This window comes from Euprymna scolopes, chromosome 31 (genome assembly GCF_053919585.1).
Source record: "Euprymna scolopes isolate OS-2025 chromosome 31, ASM5391958v1, whole genome shotgun sequence".
In the NCBI taxonomy this organism is placed as follows: Eukaryota; Metazoa; Mollusca; class Cephalopoda; order Sepiida; family Sepiolidae; genus Euprymna; species Euprymna scolopes.
The window spans coordinates 16,556,566-16,573,720 of record NC_136512.1 but is presented as its reverse complement, the minus strand read 5'-3'; the positions used below and the strand labels follow the sequence as shown (position 1 = coordinate 16,573,720).

At 32.0% G+C, this 17,155-nt stretch overlaps 1 protein-coding gene across 9 annotated transcripts in view; it reads right to left on the bottom strand.

Moving 5' to 3' along the window:
- LOC145255656 (neutral alpha-glucosidase AB-like) overlaps positions 1-17,155 on the bottom strand; it is a 117,891-nt gene that overhangs the window by 30,412 nt on the left and 70,324 nt on the right. For all 9 annotated transcript variants that reach the window (XM_080114201.1, XM_080114207.1, XM_080114210.1 and 6 more), the window contains exons 8-15: positions 15,743-15,844; positions 14,089-14,167; positions 12,526-12,699; positions 11,096-11,157; positions 9,397-9,474; positions 8,431-8,633; positions 1,367-1,590; positions 523-619 (exon numbers count right to left, since the gene is read on the bottom strand). In XM_080114201.1, coding sequence (XP_079970327.1) covers positions 523-619; positions 1,367-1,590; positions 8,431-8,633; positions 9,397-9,474; positions 11,096-11,157; positions 12,526-12,699; positions 14,089-14,167; positions 15,743-15,844 — 1,019 coding nt within the window. The remainder of the gene's footprint in view (positions 1-522; positions 620-1,366; positions 1,591-8,430; positions 8,634-9,396; positions 9,475-11,095; positions 11,158-12,525; positions 12,700-14,088; positions 14,168-15,742; positions 15,845-17,155) is intronic.

The following is a 17,155-nucleotide window of genomic DNA, read 5'->3' as shown; positions in this document are numbered from 1 at the left end:
GACAATTAAAAGAATTGTTTTGACATCAGAATACAGGCACAAATTTTTCAATACCCCAAAAAGTTCAGATTTTTTTCCGATTCCAATTAATTGTCCCAACACTAGTATGCTCATAAAAGATTTTTCTGTTTTTTTTTTTTACCATGTATTTCAGCATATAAGACGACCCTTAAAGTTGAAAAATCATCTTTAAAAACCAATATATTTCATAAGATATCGAGTGCTGCAATCTCTAGTTTTGTGATTTAGCAGTTGTCTTATACAACCGATATAAATTTATTAAAATTTTCTCCGATTTTGTATCTGACGGTCGCCTTATACGCCAAAATATACAGTAATTAAATTGAACAGTGGACTTGTACCCATATTGATATACTTTTAAAATTTATCGCTTGATCGAGTAACGTACATATTTGTTAGTTATTTTTTAATTTTTTTTTTTTTTTTTTTTTTTTTTTAATTATAACATTTATATTCAGGTATGAAAAAACTTAAAAGCAACGTGATAGATCAAATACTTACCATATTTTTGAGATCCAGCAAAGAAGGATCGGCTAAGCACAAATGACCTCTCGTGATTGTTGGTCTTCAAAGCTTGACCCTCTACAGTTGCTCGGTGCTAGTTATTAAAAACAAAATAAATTATCGGTTATAGTCAGCTAATGTACTTCCTAACTTCCGGCGTAGCACTACTGGAACCAGTGACAAGGCAAATAAGTTATCTTTATTGTTCTTCAGTATTTCTATTGGGAAGCGATTTATTGAAATAAAACATAAGAAAAGGACATTATTGAAAAGTATACAATAAAAATTAGAATTATACAGATAATGATATAATTGCACTTTAAATAACAAAATTTAAAAAAAAATAAGTTTATTTTATTTGAATTTATATAATAAATGTTTAGGAAGGTGTAAAAATTGACATCAAAATAACAATTTCAAACATCATAAAAGAAACGAAAAAAAAAAAAAAAACATATCCAATTCATAATATCCCCCATATAGTTAATATTTTAAAAGTTTTTTTCAATAATTCTTTAAAAAGAATTAATAAATAAATAAAAAATAAATAATTTCAATAATTCTTAATTAAAATAAGACCGATAAAACTTTTCAATGATTATTAAATAAAAAGATCAGAACCTTGTAACTACTTCCAGTAGTGCTATGCTGCTTCAACAAAGGGTTATCATCAGTTATTGGTAGATGTCCCTCCCCACCAACGACTTTTTTTTTATAGAGGAATTATATTTTCTAAAAGTATATCCAAAGGTTTTTTAATTTTCATTATTATTATTCTGGACAAGCACCAACTTGTTTTTTTCATTTAACCATACAAAAAAGCAAAAAACATTTTTCTCACTTGGTGCATGCCATAGACATTGTGGACATCTCTATGTTCCCAACCGCTCAGATGGATAGCATCCTTGAGCAGAGTGATTTCGGGGCCATTAAAAACGGACGGTTCATTCATGTCATTCCAGGTGACGACATCATTATTTGTCCCTTTGTATTCAGAAGGGTCAAATTTACTTGCCCACCACTGACGGACGGCAGGTTCCAAAAAATCAGGCCAGCTGGAAGAACCTGCAAGAGTAAAGTCAGGCAAAAATGAAAAACGAAATTTATATATATTATTTTATTCAATTTAGGTAAACAAAGTTACCACAAGTCGCTACAATAAATCTATTGTTTCAGTCTTAAAGGTGACAATATACCTGTTCTGATTCAAGGACAGTTCTTTTAATGAAAATGAAAATAGAAAAAAAAAATAGAAAAAGAACAAGTGAAGCATGCATGGTCCCCCGGGAGTGCACAGTGAACGAGGCATTAAAAAAATGACTAAGTTCAGCATTTGCCCAAATTTAGCCCCAAAAGACCCCAAGGGACGTCAAATTCTGATGAAACTGAACAATCGGGGCAGTTTTAGGTCTTAACATGTGTAAATTTGAGTTCTGCACCATGAAAAAAAAAAAAAAAAAAAAAAAAGAAATGATTAAGTCCATCATTTGCCCCACACCATTTAGCCCCAAAAGTCCCCAAGGCCTTTAAAATATTTAAATTTGAGTTCAGCAAAACTGCTAAATAAACATAAATAGAAACTTTTGGACAAATATGGTAAAATAGTCCAAAAAATGGAGTGTTTTTATTAGCCCTAAAAGAGCCCAACAGTTATCGCAAAGTATAAACAAACAAAATTATATAGAAATCAGTTAGTTACAACTTTTCAGAAAGTTTTATAAAAATCCAAGGCATCAGTTATTTTTTGATAAGCACAAAAGTGTCAATTTTAGCCATTTTAACCCGAAAGGTACCTCTAGGGGATCAACCGGAGTTTTCCCGGAAAATCCGTTATTATTTTTTTTACTTGTATCATGTTTAATGTTTGTGCAAATTTTTTTTAAATTCCAAGGCGTAGTTATTGAGAAAAGTGCGGACGGACGAACGGAGAATTTACAGTTTCACTCTCCTTTTGTCGGGGGACCTAAAAGAGAAAAAAATTGTCTAAACCTGAATGATTTTCTTTTTTTTATATAAGGAAGGGGGCCACTAATTTAATTTGTTTTTAATAAAAGTGACCCTCATTACTTAAATTATGTCAGAACGCCTACATATGTCATGAGAATGAATCTGACAACTGAATGTCAAATATGAAAGATGGAGGTGGAAGGGAATTCTTAAGATTATAAGAAACCATATACTCTTGAGGTATCTATTTAAAAAATTAGGCGTCGGATTGTAACAAATATAAAGCTCAAGCAAAGTGAATTTCCGTCTTCATGTATACCATTAATTATCATTCCAAATGAAACAATATGCAATGAAACACGTGTAAGACAGAACAATGGAAATTCAGGTGTCTGCATGAAAATAATTATTTTATAAATTAATAGTATACATTATATTTTTCCATTATTATTTTTATATACTAGAGCTTCATGCTTCTGTAATCATCAGTATAGGAAGTGATAATTATTGCTTGTCATGGGACTAACTCCGTCAACAAAGCCAACCTTGTTACAGGCTAGCATTCTCCTCATTAGCCACCAGGAATTAACCTTTAAATGTGAATTAAGATACTTATCAAGCAGTATAAGTAGGCTTGTCATAATCAACAGACATAAGAGTATTCGACAAACACAAAGTTTAGAATGATGCATGTATACTAATTGCCGCTTTATTTTGAATTCACTAAATAGGGTTCATTTAATCTAAAAGGAACTTAAAACTAATCCATCTACCTATAAAGTTGAGTTTTTTTTCCTCGCTCTTACATTGATATTAAACACTTACTTTTTCTATTTAAAAATTATTAAACTTTAATATACTCAGTCATGGGTATGTGAGCAACTACATAAAGGTTAATAATTTGCATATTTCATCGAAAAACGAGCATTAATTCATTTTTTATGGTTTCTTATTAGAGAATTGGTTTCATTTCACTACTATGCTGAATTTTATTTATGCATAGTTTCTACATTCTGCATAATTGCGCAAAGTTTAAGATAAAATTGTTTTAGCGCATGGAAATGTTTATGTGTGTATGTATATATATATATATATATATATATATATATTTCAGTAGAAATATATTTTCTTATAATATACATCAATCCTTATTTAAGAAGCTCAATGTAATTAGAGAAATCTAGAGAATAAATGACAAAAAACTATATTCTAAAATTCATGATGTTGACCATCTTATTTACTCCTTTAATTCAGTTGACATTTACAATTCTTGACAGTATCCGTTTTGTAGCGTAAAATCAATCACTTAATTATTATATCAATCATTGAATCTATTATGCCCTTAACTCATCAGAAGAAATAGCAACAATCAATCTGTCAAAAGGAATTGAAGTGTGATTTGACATGATTAAAATCCGCAAATTGGAAGAGCGACTGTAAATACCTTTTCATTTTTCCATTACGCCATATTGAATATTCAGAGCGGAGTTTGGTAGAAACTTTGCATACACATATTGACAAGGTCACTGATATATATATATATATATATATATATATATATATATATATATATATATATATAATCAGTGACCTTGTTAATATGTGTACGAAAAGTTTCTACAAAACTCCTCTCCAAATATTTGGTCTACAGACTTTAAATTGGATACATAGGGTATTTGTACACTTTTTGATTTGTTTTTTTTTAGCCAACAAAAATTGCTGTTAAGGGATTAAAATTGAAAAGAAAGCAATTGACCTTGGCATGAGTAGTTAACTAAACCTCTTTGCATGCACAAATCTACATTCATAGGCTAAACAACATTATTTTGGAATTACTTTTATGCGTATGTGTGTGGCTCAGAAGCTAAGAAATAAGGCTAGAGAGTTATATGTTCTGGGTTCAATTCTAGTCAATGGTACTCAACGTTTTTTTTTTCTTTTTCAAAATCATTACTATATATTGGGTACAATATAATAATTGACTAATACAAAATCTGCATAAAATATATTTAAGTATATTTTATGACCGGGCAACGCCAGGCAGTCTGCTAGTTTATATATTATATTACTATAATATTTATATAAATTTTGAAACTAGGCGTAAGGGTGGGTAATGTGGGCTATATTTAGTTTAGCTTTATATAAAGAGGATAAAGAAGTAAATAAAGAAGATATGTAAACAGTTTTGAGCATTACTTTTAGATAAATATAAAAAGTAATAAACACAGAAATCTAAAATAAATGTTTTAAATTTTCTGTTTTTAATATGTAAACTGATACGCATAATGGTAACGACTCTACCATACTAAAAAGCTACTTACACCTGAAAGTATTCTATACTTCAATAAGGCCACCATTCGCCCATGTATGGAATATTGTTGCCACATCTGGGCTGGTGCATCTGCTGCTAGTTTCTCACTCCTGGACAGGGTTTAAAGGAGAGTCACGAACCTGATAGGTCCTAAACTGTCATCTCAGCTCCAACCTCTGTCTCATCGACAAAATGTTGCATCCCACTGTATGTTCTACAAGTATTTTAGTGGTGAATGCTCCGACTAACTACAAACATTTGTACCCCCCCCCCCGATGTAAGTACCCCCCCCCCCCCCGACAAGCAAAACCGGCCCCTACATAGTAGAGATCCCTAGATGTAAGAAAGCCTTCTACTCCAATAGTTTCTTCCCCAGAACTGCTAGACTTTGGAACTCCCTTCCGGATCCTGCTTTTCCAATAGTACTGACATGTAGAAGTTCAAGTGTAATGTGAACAGACATCTTGCTGCTCAACTCCTTACATAGCATCCCTACAACTTATGTCCTTGATAGTAGCCCCTACTTCAAAGTGGCATTGTGCCTTGTTTCGGATGAAAATGGAATTAAAAAAGAAAAATCACGCAATTACTGTTACAACAATTGTGCGCTCTTCTAGAAATGTTTATGTGTAATATCACAACACATGCCGTTCAGTAATGCCTACTAGACACTGTCCTCGAGAGTCTAAGGTCTCTCTGTACAGGGGTTTGCCAGAACAATCTGGCATGAGGACACTTTTTCCATAGAAGTAAACCCTGACCAAATATTCAAAATCACATAGTATTCACAGCCCAAATAAGATCTCCTCACTACGGCTACCCCACAGCTTTTCTGAGAAATGGTGCACTTTCTCCAAGTGATATTACCTCAAGTAATAGCACGAAGCTGGATACTCCACCAGACTAGATAAATTCTTGTCCTGGAATCCAGTAAGACCAAGAGACCAACATGAAAGATATACTACAACGTATAAAAATGGTTAATTGGAGAGAGGAAAATTATGTTCTCAATTTCTTTACTAACTCAGTGCTTGAGAGATAAAGACTTTAATGGAATATTTGAATATCTATGTATTTCATATAGACTTCAAGTGTTAGCCCCTGGTTGTGGGCACCTTGATTTCTGAGAACTTCAACTGAAGTAAAATAAAAAAAATAAAGAGAGAAATAGTTTATAATAGCAAAAAGATTTTTTTTTGTTTATTCTTTCAGCCCAAACAAGGTATATTTCCACTTGAAACTTGAGGGGTTACTATTTGCGATCATGTCCAACAGGGGACTGTGGGGAGTTGAGCAGCAAGATGTCTGTTCACATTACATTTAGATTGCTACAGGTTAGTACAGTCAGAGAAACAGGAAGGGAATTCTGAAGTCTAGCAGTTCGAGGGAAAAAACGAATAAAGCAGAAAGCTTTCAAGCATCTAGAGAACTCAACTGTGAAGGGGTGGGTTTTTGCTAGTTTTCAGGCATGTTGGGGGGGGGGCATAAGTATTATGAGTTTATCAGAGCACATCCAATTAAAGTATTTGTAAAGCAAACAGAGGGATGAGATATGACGGTGATGGGACAGAAGTTGGAGCTTGGCTGACAGTGTGAGATCTATGAGATTTGAAACTTTTTTTGGACCATGAGATGATGCTAAAAGACATCTAATACTGAAAACGGCAAAGATTGGATTTGAACTGTTACAAGACTCTAGTACTGTTACCAATAGGCCAAAAAAGTTTGCTAGTGGCGGATAAGATATATTACATACAATGTTGTAATTTTTTTTGTTTCTGCACCATGGTGGTATTTACAATAATATTCAAAATCACATAGTATTCACAGCCCAAATAAGATCTCCTCACTACGGAAGAATACCGTGAGATTAGAATCCGCATGCTTTTCAGCGGTGATATTTTCTAATGTCCAAAAGATTATGCTTGGCACACATGATACGAGAGTCAAAGTTGTGTTCTCTATAATGTAAGCATTGTTTTAATTTTAAAATAAAAAATTTATGATATAAGCATTGTTTTAATTTTAAAATAAAATATGTCGGATATATGATGTAAGCATTGTTTTAATTTTAAAATAAAATATGATATATGATGTAAGCATTGTTTTAATTTTAAAATAAAAAATGTCGGATATATGATGTAAGCATTGTTTTAATTTTAAAATAAAATATGTCGGATATATGATGTAAGCATTGTTTTAATTTTAAAATAAAATATTTATGATATAAGCATTGTTTTAATTTTAAAATAAAATATGTCGGATATATGATGTAAGCATTGTTTTAATTTTAAAATAAAATATTTATGATATATGATGTAAGCATTGTTTTAATTTTAAAATAAAATATTTATGATATATGATGTAAGCATTGTTTTAATTTTAAAATAAAATAAAATATGATATATGATGTAAGCATTGTTTTAATTTTAAAATAAAATATGATATATGATGTAAGCATTGTTTTAATTTTAAAATAAAATATGATATATGATGTAAGCATTGTTTTAATTTTAAAATAAAATATGATATATGATGTAAGCATTGTTTTAATTTTAAAATAAAATATGATATATGATGTAAGCATTGTTTTAATTTTAAAATAAAATATGATATATGATGTAAGCATTGTTTTAATTTTAAAATAAAATATGATATATGATGTAAGCATTGTTTTAATTTTAAAATAAAATATGTATGATATATGATGTAAGCATTGTTTTAATTTTAAAATAAAATATTTATGATATATGATGTAAGCATTGTTTTAATTTTAAAATATTTATGATATATGATGTAAGCATTGTTTTAGTTTTAAAATAAAATATGATAAATGTTTATAAGTTAAATTACAAGAAAAAAAAATAAAATTCTGATAATGGCATACATTATTGAAATATTAATTTTAAACAAATAAATATTTGTTTATTTTACATAATATTGCATTGTAATTTGGCTTCTAAAATGTATTTTACTTATATATATATATATATATATATATATATATATATATAAAACTACTTCGTTTAGTCACATAAATTAATATACGAAAGTATAAATTTATACGTAAACTAAGTATTTACTTCAACAGTGCTCAATACGTATGTAGAGCTAGGTAGTAAGTTATAAAATATATATATAGGTGTTTTTGAAGGCTTACAATGCAGGAATGTACAGTCATTGTGAGTAGATAAATAAGTAATAAATCAATATTTTTTTTTATTTACCTGAACGGTTTGTTTTTCTTTTTTTTTTTTCAACTGTGGATGGTATTTATTCCATAGGTTCTTTGGAGTGTATAACTCATCTTCAGTGGAGAAACATTTCCACTCTCTAGGCTGTCAATTGTAAAGTGGCTGTTGTGTTTAAATTTCTTACAATTTAAACGCTTTAAAGTTTAAATTAATTACATTAACTGTTAAGAGGATGTAATTCTAGTTTTTTTATCTATAGATTTTCTGATCAAGAGAAAGTAATTCTAAGTTACTGTTTAAATATGGTTAAATCAAATAGAAAATTATATTTATTTATTTGGTTAGAGTATGTTAGCTGTTAAGGGAGGTAATTCTATTTAATATATATATATATATATCTCTCTTTTTTTTCTCCAATCAAATGAAAGCAAACAAATGTTCAAAAGATCTTACCTGGCCAACACCAACCATCATATTCTCCACCATCTTTATTTTTAATAAAAAGGTTTTTCTGCTTTGCTTCTGCATAAATTCTGTAATTATCATCTCTTTTAATGTGTGGATCAACAATGGTAACGAGCTTCCTTCCTTTTGAAGAGAGATTGGCAACCATGTCTTCGGGGTTGGGGAATTTGGCACTGTCCCACGTGAAATACCTGAAGAAGAGGTTGGGAAGAAATAACAAATCATTAAGAGTTTTCCATGTTTATTTGAAATGATTTTGTTTCTTCATAAATTTTAACCCGATTACAAAATTCCTTTTTGGTTTCTTAATCACTTGTGAAAGTATATAGATATTTTTAAAGTATATTCATTTGTTTGTAGCTTTTAGAAAATTTGGTGCTTATTTAGAATTACGCTTACTGAAAAAAAAAAAAAAAAAAAAAAAAAAAAAAACACATATCGTCATCACGGAATGAAGATGTATTCGAAAAATTGTGTATATTTTTTTTTTTTTTAACTAAGAAAATAAAAATTTACAATTTTTAGCAATTTAAATACTAAATGTATCCATTATAAGACCGATTTGGATCTCGATAGTTAAAATAGTTGTCTCTCTCTATTTATTATGGCCGATCAAAATACTATGTCCTACTTAGTTATTAAATTTGATTTTCTTGATTAAAAAAGCAAACAAAAAAAACTACTTGATAAATGTACATGATTTTTGGAATACAACATCTCCGTTTGGGTACATACAAATATTTTTCTGTATTTATTTTTTTATGTGTAATTCTAAATAATCGCAAAAAATTTGATTAGGTTGGAAGAAATTACATAAGAATTTTTTTCAAACAAAAGAAAAAAAAATAATTGGGGTTCCAAATTAGGATTTAGCAGGCGTAAAAAAGGAAGGCGGGGTTGATGAGTAAAAGTGGGAGGGAGGTGGAAGAGAAATGATGAAATATAGATATTTACCGTTTTCCATCTGTATGTTCAATGTCTAGCCAAAGGACATCATAAGGAATGTCATGAACATCAAAATTTGAATCAACACTGAAAATATTTTAAAACATTTTCAATTTAAAAAAAATAAAATAAGGTTAAACTCTGTACAAATTCAGAGACAGTTAAAAAATATTTGGAAAACTTTTTCATTAAAAAAAAAAAAAAAAAAAAATACATATTCATAAAGCAAATAAAAAGAAACTTGTTTGGTAAAAAAAAATGTGATTTGGTTTTGTTTTATCAACACTTTTTGGGTTATTTTTTTTTTTTTTTTTTTACATAGGCATCACCACATTATCAAGGCCAAGAGGCCACTCAAGGATAAGGGTTAAAGAGTGTACAGTAGAAATTGGACAATATAGTAATCATTAGTAATGAAAATTTGGTAAATTTGATAACTTATATGGAACGGCTCATCAAGAACTTATTTACGTTAGACTTGAAGACAGCCATATTGTAGTCAGCCGGAAAGCAGGAAAATGGAAGACAATTCCACAGGCGTGCAGTTCTAAGAAAGAAGCTTTGTTCATGGAATCTACGTTTAGGTTTAGGCACAGATAAAGAGTGGGGAGAATTATTGATAGTGTTTACAGCTAGACGAGTGTTTCTTGTGAAAGTTTGGCGAGGGGGGACCATAGATTGAAGCTCAGTCGAACACTTTCCATGAAAATAACGATACATCAGAGACAAACTCGCAACATTGTTGAATTTGAAAATAGTTTTATGCTTCAAGTTGTTTATATCTTCAAATATTTAATCATGATGCTTGGTTTGGTTGTTTTGTAGAGAAACAAGCCATGCGTGCATGGTCCCCCTCTGGTGCTGCATAGGAGATGACGCCACAAAAGATAGTGGAAAAATGATGAATGCGAGAGGTGTGAAAGGCCAACGTTGCCTTCATATTTTCGCCAAGTTTCAGAAAAATCTAATGGATGGGGCAAAAGTTATGGGGTAAAAAGTGTCTTTTTTTTTTTTTTTTGCAATTTTGAGGCATTTGTGACCACTTTTGAGCTCCTGGGAATACTGACTCCCAGTGAAAATGGACAAACGGTGCAGTTTCATGCCTTAAGACATGTATATTTGAATTCAGCACCATGGAAAATCACTATATAGATATACATATCAAGTTTTTGAGTAACATGACAAAAGAGCTCCAAAAATGCATGTTTTTTTTAGCCCTAAAAGTCCCAGAGGGATGTGAACCAGAATTGTGCCAGGGTCACCCATACTGAATTTATATTAAGAACAATGGGCTCCACATTTTGTCCAAGTTTTAGGAAAAATTAATGGATAGATCAAAAGTTATGGGGCAAAACGTGCCATTTTTTACCTCTTTGGAGCCCTTGGGGATGCAACTGAAATTTTGGCAAAAAAAAATTTTTACTGTGCACATCTATTTAATTAAATACAATTTGTGGCAAAAAAAATTTCAGGAAAAACTAATGGATGGTTATCTGGCAATCGTCTCGACTAACGGATGCATGGACATATGCCCATGAAAAGATAGGTCCCTCTTCGATAAATCGGGGAACCAAAAAATGTTTTTGTATTTGATGCATTTTAGGTCAGGAAGCCATTATCTTCAGACTGTCGGATTTAGTAGCATCAAGAAAGAAAAAATTAAATGAAAGGGACGAAATGAACAAAAGATGCAGCAGAAACTACTTACTTTCTTACATCTTCTTCGTCATTATAGTTCCAACGAGACTGATGATACGATAAGGCATAGAGCTGCAAAAAACAAAGAAATGCACTCATGTTAAAAGAATGGTTTATCTTCTTTAGTCTGTTGTCATATGTAACGGTGTAGATGCATGTCACTGTATGCAAAAGAGAGCCGGGTGTGAGGTAATGTCACGGCAAGAAAGAAGGTAAAGATTATAAAAAGAATTTTATTTGCAGTCTATTATCCTGATCTTTAATGTTAATGTTTCATAATGTTTCGGCCAACTATTCCTCTGGCCTTCGTCAGGTTGTTTACCACGATGGGACAAGAATGTTGAATCTATCTTCAGTAATTACTGTCATCTCACCAACTAATCCTCTGGCCAGCTCTGGGTAGGATTGAAACCACTATCTTCAGACACTGCTCACCTGGAACTGTAGAGATTCAACATCTATCCACTGCGCCACAAGCACCAAAGAGCGATCAATGTTGGATGTTTTAGTCTTATAAATCCAAGTTTTCTTTTTGTTATCTAATCTTCCAATGTCGGGTACCGAATGGTATATGTTATTTTAATGATTAGAATTCTTTTTTGAGACGAGTAATTTGAATATTTTATTTCTTCATAAAAAAATAAAATATACAAATTACACATTTAAAAAAAAGAATTCCAATAATTAAAATAAAAAAAGAATGTGTGCGCAGATCGATGATCATGTTAGAATAGTCCAGAGATAGACGCATTACGCACGGTGGCTGAGGGCAACAACAAGAAAATGTCTGTAAATAAGCATCTGCAAATAAATGTTTCACCAAGGAAAAAAAGCAAGTAGAGTTTAATTTCATACCCTTTTCTTATGTTCCGTGCGACAGAGTCTACATATTGGGTCCCTAAATATTTACAACTTAACACGTGTAAAAACATGTGTAACGTTACAGTCAGACTTGGTTGTGGTTTTGGAATGACATCTTCAGTGTGGTTAGACAAGCAACTGCCTCAAGCTGTGATCGAAACTCTGTCTAGAGGACAGTGTTTCTAACCAGTTAACCATCATGACCAAACGGGTAATAGTCATTACGACTAGCTGTTATACTTTATTTTCATTTCAAAATTCATTAACTACGACACATGAGACAAGAAAGAAGCAACCTTAGAAGTTAATGTCCCTAATGATGCACGGTTAAAAAGAACCAAGAGGAAAAAGTTAATGAAATACAAAGGTTTGAGAGACAGGTGAGGGGGGGGGGGTGCAAAAGATGCCCCGAAAGACAGGAGGGCAGGAAGGAGTATGTGAAATGTGTCCCGAGAAAAGGTACTGTAATGAAGGAAGACAAGATTGAGATATAACATTTTTTTCAAGGGGTAGGGTTATTATAGGAGTGGGATAAGATTGAGGGGCAGGGGATGAAATATAGTTACAAAGCTTACTTACTGGAGGTAAAGGTGTTGTTCCAGTGAGTGAGGCGTATTGGCTGAACACATCTTGCGGTTTGGGCCCCAACATGACAAATACGTCGATAATGCCACTCTCTGAGAACCAGTGTGTATCAATCTGAGGAATATCCTGATCACCCTTCACGAAATCCAACATTTTATTGAAAAAGTTCTGCAAGTAAAAGGTACAGAAATTATTTAGTTTAAAGACTTTTTATAAACAACTGACATTTTGTGGCAGAGAAAATGAGAAATCGGAATAAGAGAGAACAATCTATGTATTATATATTTATATATAAAATTAACCAATCATTATGAATTTTGGAACACAAGTTCTATGCATAATAGGTTGTAATGTGGGCTATATTTAATTTAATGCAAAGAGTAGATTCCTTTCATAAACATTCAGATCCCTCAGATTTTTTTGTGAAATTTTAGCAAATTTGAAAATATCTATTAATTTATGCCTAAAATTTATTTTAGGCATAAATTAATATTTCCAAATTTGCAGTTTTTCTTTAAGTATTTGAAGAGGATTTTTAGGGTTAATAGATTTTGATAAAAATTAGAGTAAGAATTCTGAACATAAGGTTTAATATCATTAGATATTGGTTTAAATTTTTGTAAGGACATAAAAAAAAAGTCCAAAACATGCACATGAGAGAAATTGAATACAGGGTGAACCCCCCCCCCCCAAAAAAAAAAAACCGGGCCCCAACTCTAATTAGGCCCCATTTCTTAGTGTTTTGTCCGAATTAAATGAAACTTTGGTCATAACTAGTTTATTATATTCAAAACATCACATCAAAACACTAGGGTCTTTGGCCTTTTTTTCTCTGCTGACTGTAAAATGCTCAGAAAAACAATTGAATGTGCAGTTTTTTTTTTTTTGGATCACCCTATAATAATCCTGTCAAAAAAAAAAAAAAAAAAAAAAAAAAAACTTTCACATAATTTGACTGAGAGTAGCAATATCCTTCATATGAATAAAATAAATTTGAAAATAAACTAACAAAGTAATGATAGGTGTTCCTTTTTATGAAATACTTTTAATCATTCTATAAAAATGTACAAATTTAGATTCTTTGTTAGTGTAGTGAAATTTAAAAAAAATCGAAATATTCAATTTCAAGTGAAACCAATGGAATTGTCATGTCACAGTAATGAAAATATCCAAAAATTATGAAAAACAATGAGATAGAAAGTTAATGGAAACAGTTTTCGAAAACAATTTAGCAAAAATTAATTTTGCTAAATTGGCCGAAGATTTTCAGTTTTCAGAAAATAATTGCCTCCCTTTTGTTACAATTAGACCTCTCGGGTTTCTTTTTGCACGACTCAATTTTCGTTAATTGTCTTCGAAAACTATTTTCATTAATAATTTTCTATCTTATCGGTTTTTTAAAAATCATTTTTTGATACTTTCATTACTGTGACATGACAATTCAGTAAATACCATTGTTTTCACTTAAAATTCAATATTTCAATTTTCACTATAATAACAAGGAACCCAAATTTATTAGATGCATTAAACTGTTAATGCACAGAGTCAAATTCTTACCTTGTCAGCTACATTGGAGCTTATGTCAACCCAAGTCTCAGCTGCATTTTGCCAAAATACACCAACAGTTTTTTGCTCACTGGAAGAGGAAGAAAGGAAAAAATTTGGTACTAGTGCTTTTTGCAAACTGGATTTCGGTAAATGTTTGTTTGAACTCGACCGGCATGTAAACTGTCCGAATATGCCAAGCACTGTTGAACAAATCTTAACGTTAGGAAACAGAAAAAAAACATTCATCAGATACTAAAAAGCTTCAGCCTTTGTCCCATCAACAAAATGTTGCATTCCTCTGCCTGTTCTACAAGTATTTTAATGGTGAATGCTCTGATGAACTACAAGCACTTGTACCCCCCCAAACTCCTTCACAGTAGAGATCCCAAGGTGTAAGAAAGCCTTCTACTCCAATAGTTTCTTCCCATAACTGCTAGACTTTGGAAATCCCGAGATTTTACTTTTCCAACTGTACTGACATGTAGAGGTTCAAGTGTAATGTGAACAAACATCTTGCTGCGCATCTCCTTTCATAATATCCCTGCAACTTATGTCCCCCAATAGTAGCCCCCTGCGCACTATGCCTTGTTTGGGGGATGATAAAAAAAAAAAGGTAATAATATACTCCCTAGATCATAATATCTACGCAGGACATCATGCCTACATTTATTTTGATCGACTTTTATAAAATTTGCACTATTATTTTCCCTCGCGTGTTTGTCGAAACTGAATCGAAGCAACTGCCAGGGACGTGGAGAAAACGCTTCATATCAGACAATTACTATTCATTTGGATACTCCCCTTTTTTGTGGGGAGGTGGTTTTCCCCCAATATCTTGTGGAAACAAGCAAATACCCAGAAAGCGTAAAGCTTAACTGACTTGACGCCAAAGTTAAATGCGTGATTGCATTCCCCTGTGGCGTGATGTTTGACCTCGTTAAATTTACGCACCCGTGTGAACTCATTCACTTAACTTTTTAATCGTTTAATTTGAACGATTCTCACTTCCTCTGCCCCGCTTAGCGTCGCGGTAAGATATCGTGCTTTCTTTCACTTTCTTTTTTGCCTTCGCCTCAAGGCTTTGGGTTCAAGCTTACCTGCCTACTAACACTTTTTTTTTTTTTTTCCCCTATACACACACGCTGACAAACACCCGGATAACGCTGGGCACCCCTGTTAGTCTATAATATAAATCTCACCTGTCTGTTTAAATGTATGTATGTTTGTATGTGTGCCTAAAATTTTCGACAAAAGGTGGCAGATTTTCACGAAATTGGTATCGCTTTGAATATCTACCCTTCAGGCGACAAATATTGAAAAATTGGCTAAAAATATTCACTTCTTCACCCTCACTGGAGGAGTTGCTTTTTCATCGATATTTTCGAAAATATCTTATAAAATATTGTTTCCAGTTATCCCCAAGCACAGGGTCTTGTATGATAGCAATATATATATATAATTAAATGAATAAAAACTACAAGTATCAATAAAAAAATTTACAAAAATAAAATTAAAAATAAAAAAAATCTATTCTCAGTACTTTCTATACACGTAAAAATTTACAAAAAAAAAAATAAAAAATAAAAATAAAAATGATAAAAAATAAAATTTATTCTCAGTACTTTCTATACACGTAAAAATTTTAATTTAATGACCAACATACTTGTGAGCCAGCATGACTGGAACGCTTCCGTACAACGCCATTGGATTATACAATTCGTATTCAAAGACATCCAGATTATATAAACGGTAAGGATCCGTACTCCTAGAAAGAAGAAATTAAAAGGAAAAAGAAAAAAGTAGACAATAGTTGAAGTTAAAACGATTCATTCTTAGCAATACATAAGTTTTTCAAAGTTCATTTAAATAAAATAAATTTCAAAAGCAATTTTAATAAAAATTGCATCTGTGATACCACATGGCCTCCTGCTGAACAACGTCATCGCCAACCCCATGGTTTCCATGGTCTTCTTCAACTTCATTTTCTCTTTTGGCGGTGTCATCTCTCACTGGCGGGGAACAAAATGAAACACAAACTCCAACACATTCTGTAAACATTAATTCAACTGTGTGTGTGGTGTGTGTGTATGGGTGGTGTGGTGTGTATGTATGGGTGGTGTGGTGTGTATGTATGGGTGGTGTGGTGTGTATGTATGGGTGGTGTGGGCATGGGTGGCGTGTGTGCGTGTGTGTATGGGTGGCATGTGTATGTGCGTGTGTATGAGTGGCGTGTGTGTGTACGTACGGGTGGTGTGTGTATGAGAGAGAGACACCATCAACCCCCCTTGAATGCTAAGGTTCCCATGTTAGTTCTTGTCAAGGCTATCTTGAGCAGTCGGTTGATCAATTCATTTCCCCCTTTTCTCTGAGCCACACCTTGTGTTCAATTGTAACTGACCTCTCTCGGGGAATCTCGAAGGCGTCAACTGTCCCAAACTGAACAGTCTTCAACCATCACAAAACGCATAGCCACTTCAAAAATAACTAAATATGTATCCAGTCCTTTTGCTTCCATTACTGCTTGATTACAATCCCATGTCAGCTTCCTTTTGTGTTTCTTGGTGAACAACTTCCTATCCATTATATGTCCACCAACCCCATTTCCTATACTTTTGTTGTTCTGATATACTTCCTCGTCTTCATTATACTTTTTGTTTGCTTCTCCTCCACAGCACAACACTCTTGGAGAGGGGATAGTATCACCCGCCCCCCAATTCTTGATTATCGTGCATTTTCACATTTAGAACAGTATTATCGAGAAAGATAAACGAGTATGTGCTAATTTATATTGATGTTAAAAAGATGTAAACTGCTCCATTAAATAATATGAACAGACAAAAAATAAATGAAAAACAAAATATTGTATGGAAATAAAAGAATGAAATTAAAAATTATAAAAAAAATAAATGAATGCTTAATGCAATGGTTAACTTTTTATAGGCTCTGATTGATGGCCTCTTCAAGAAGAATTAATGCTTTGCACATTTCAAACATTATGTACATTATCGAGGTAGGTCAAAATAATCGTATGCAAATAAAAACTGTTTTTAGTGAATGTGAAAATTTGTTCCCTGCA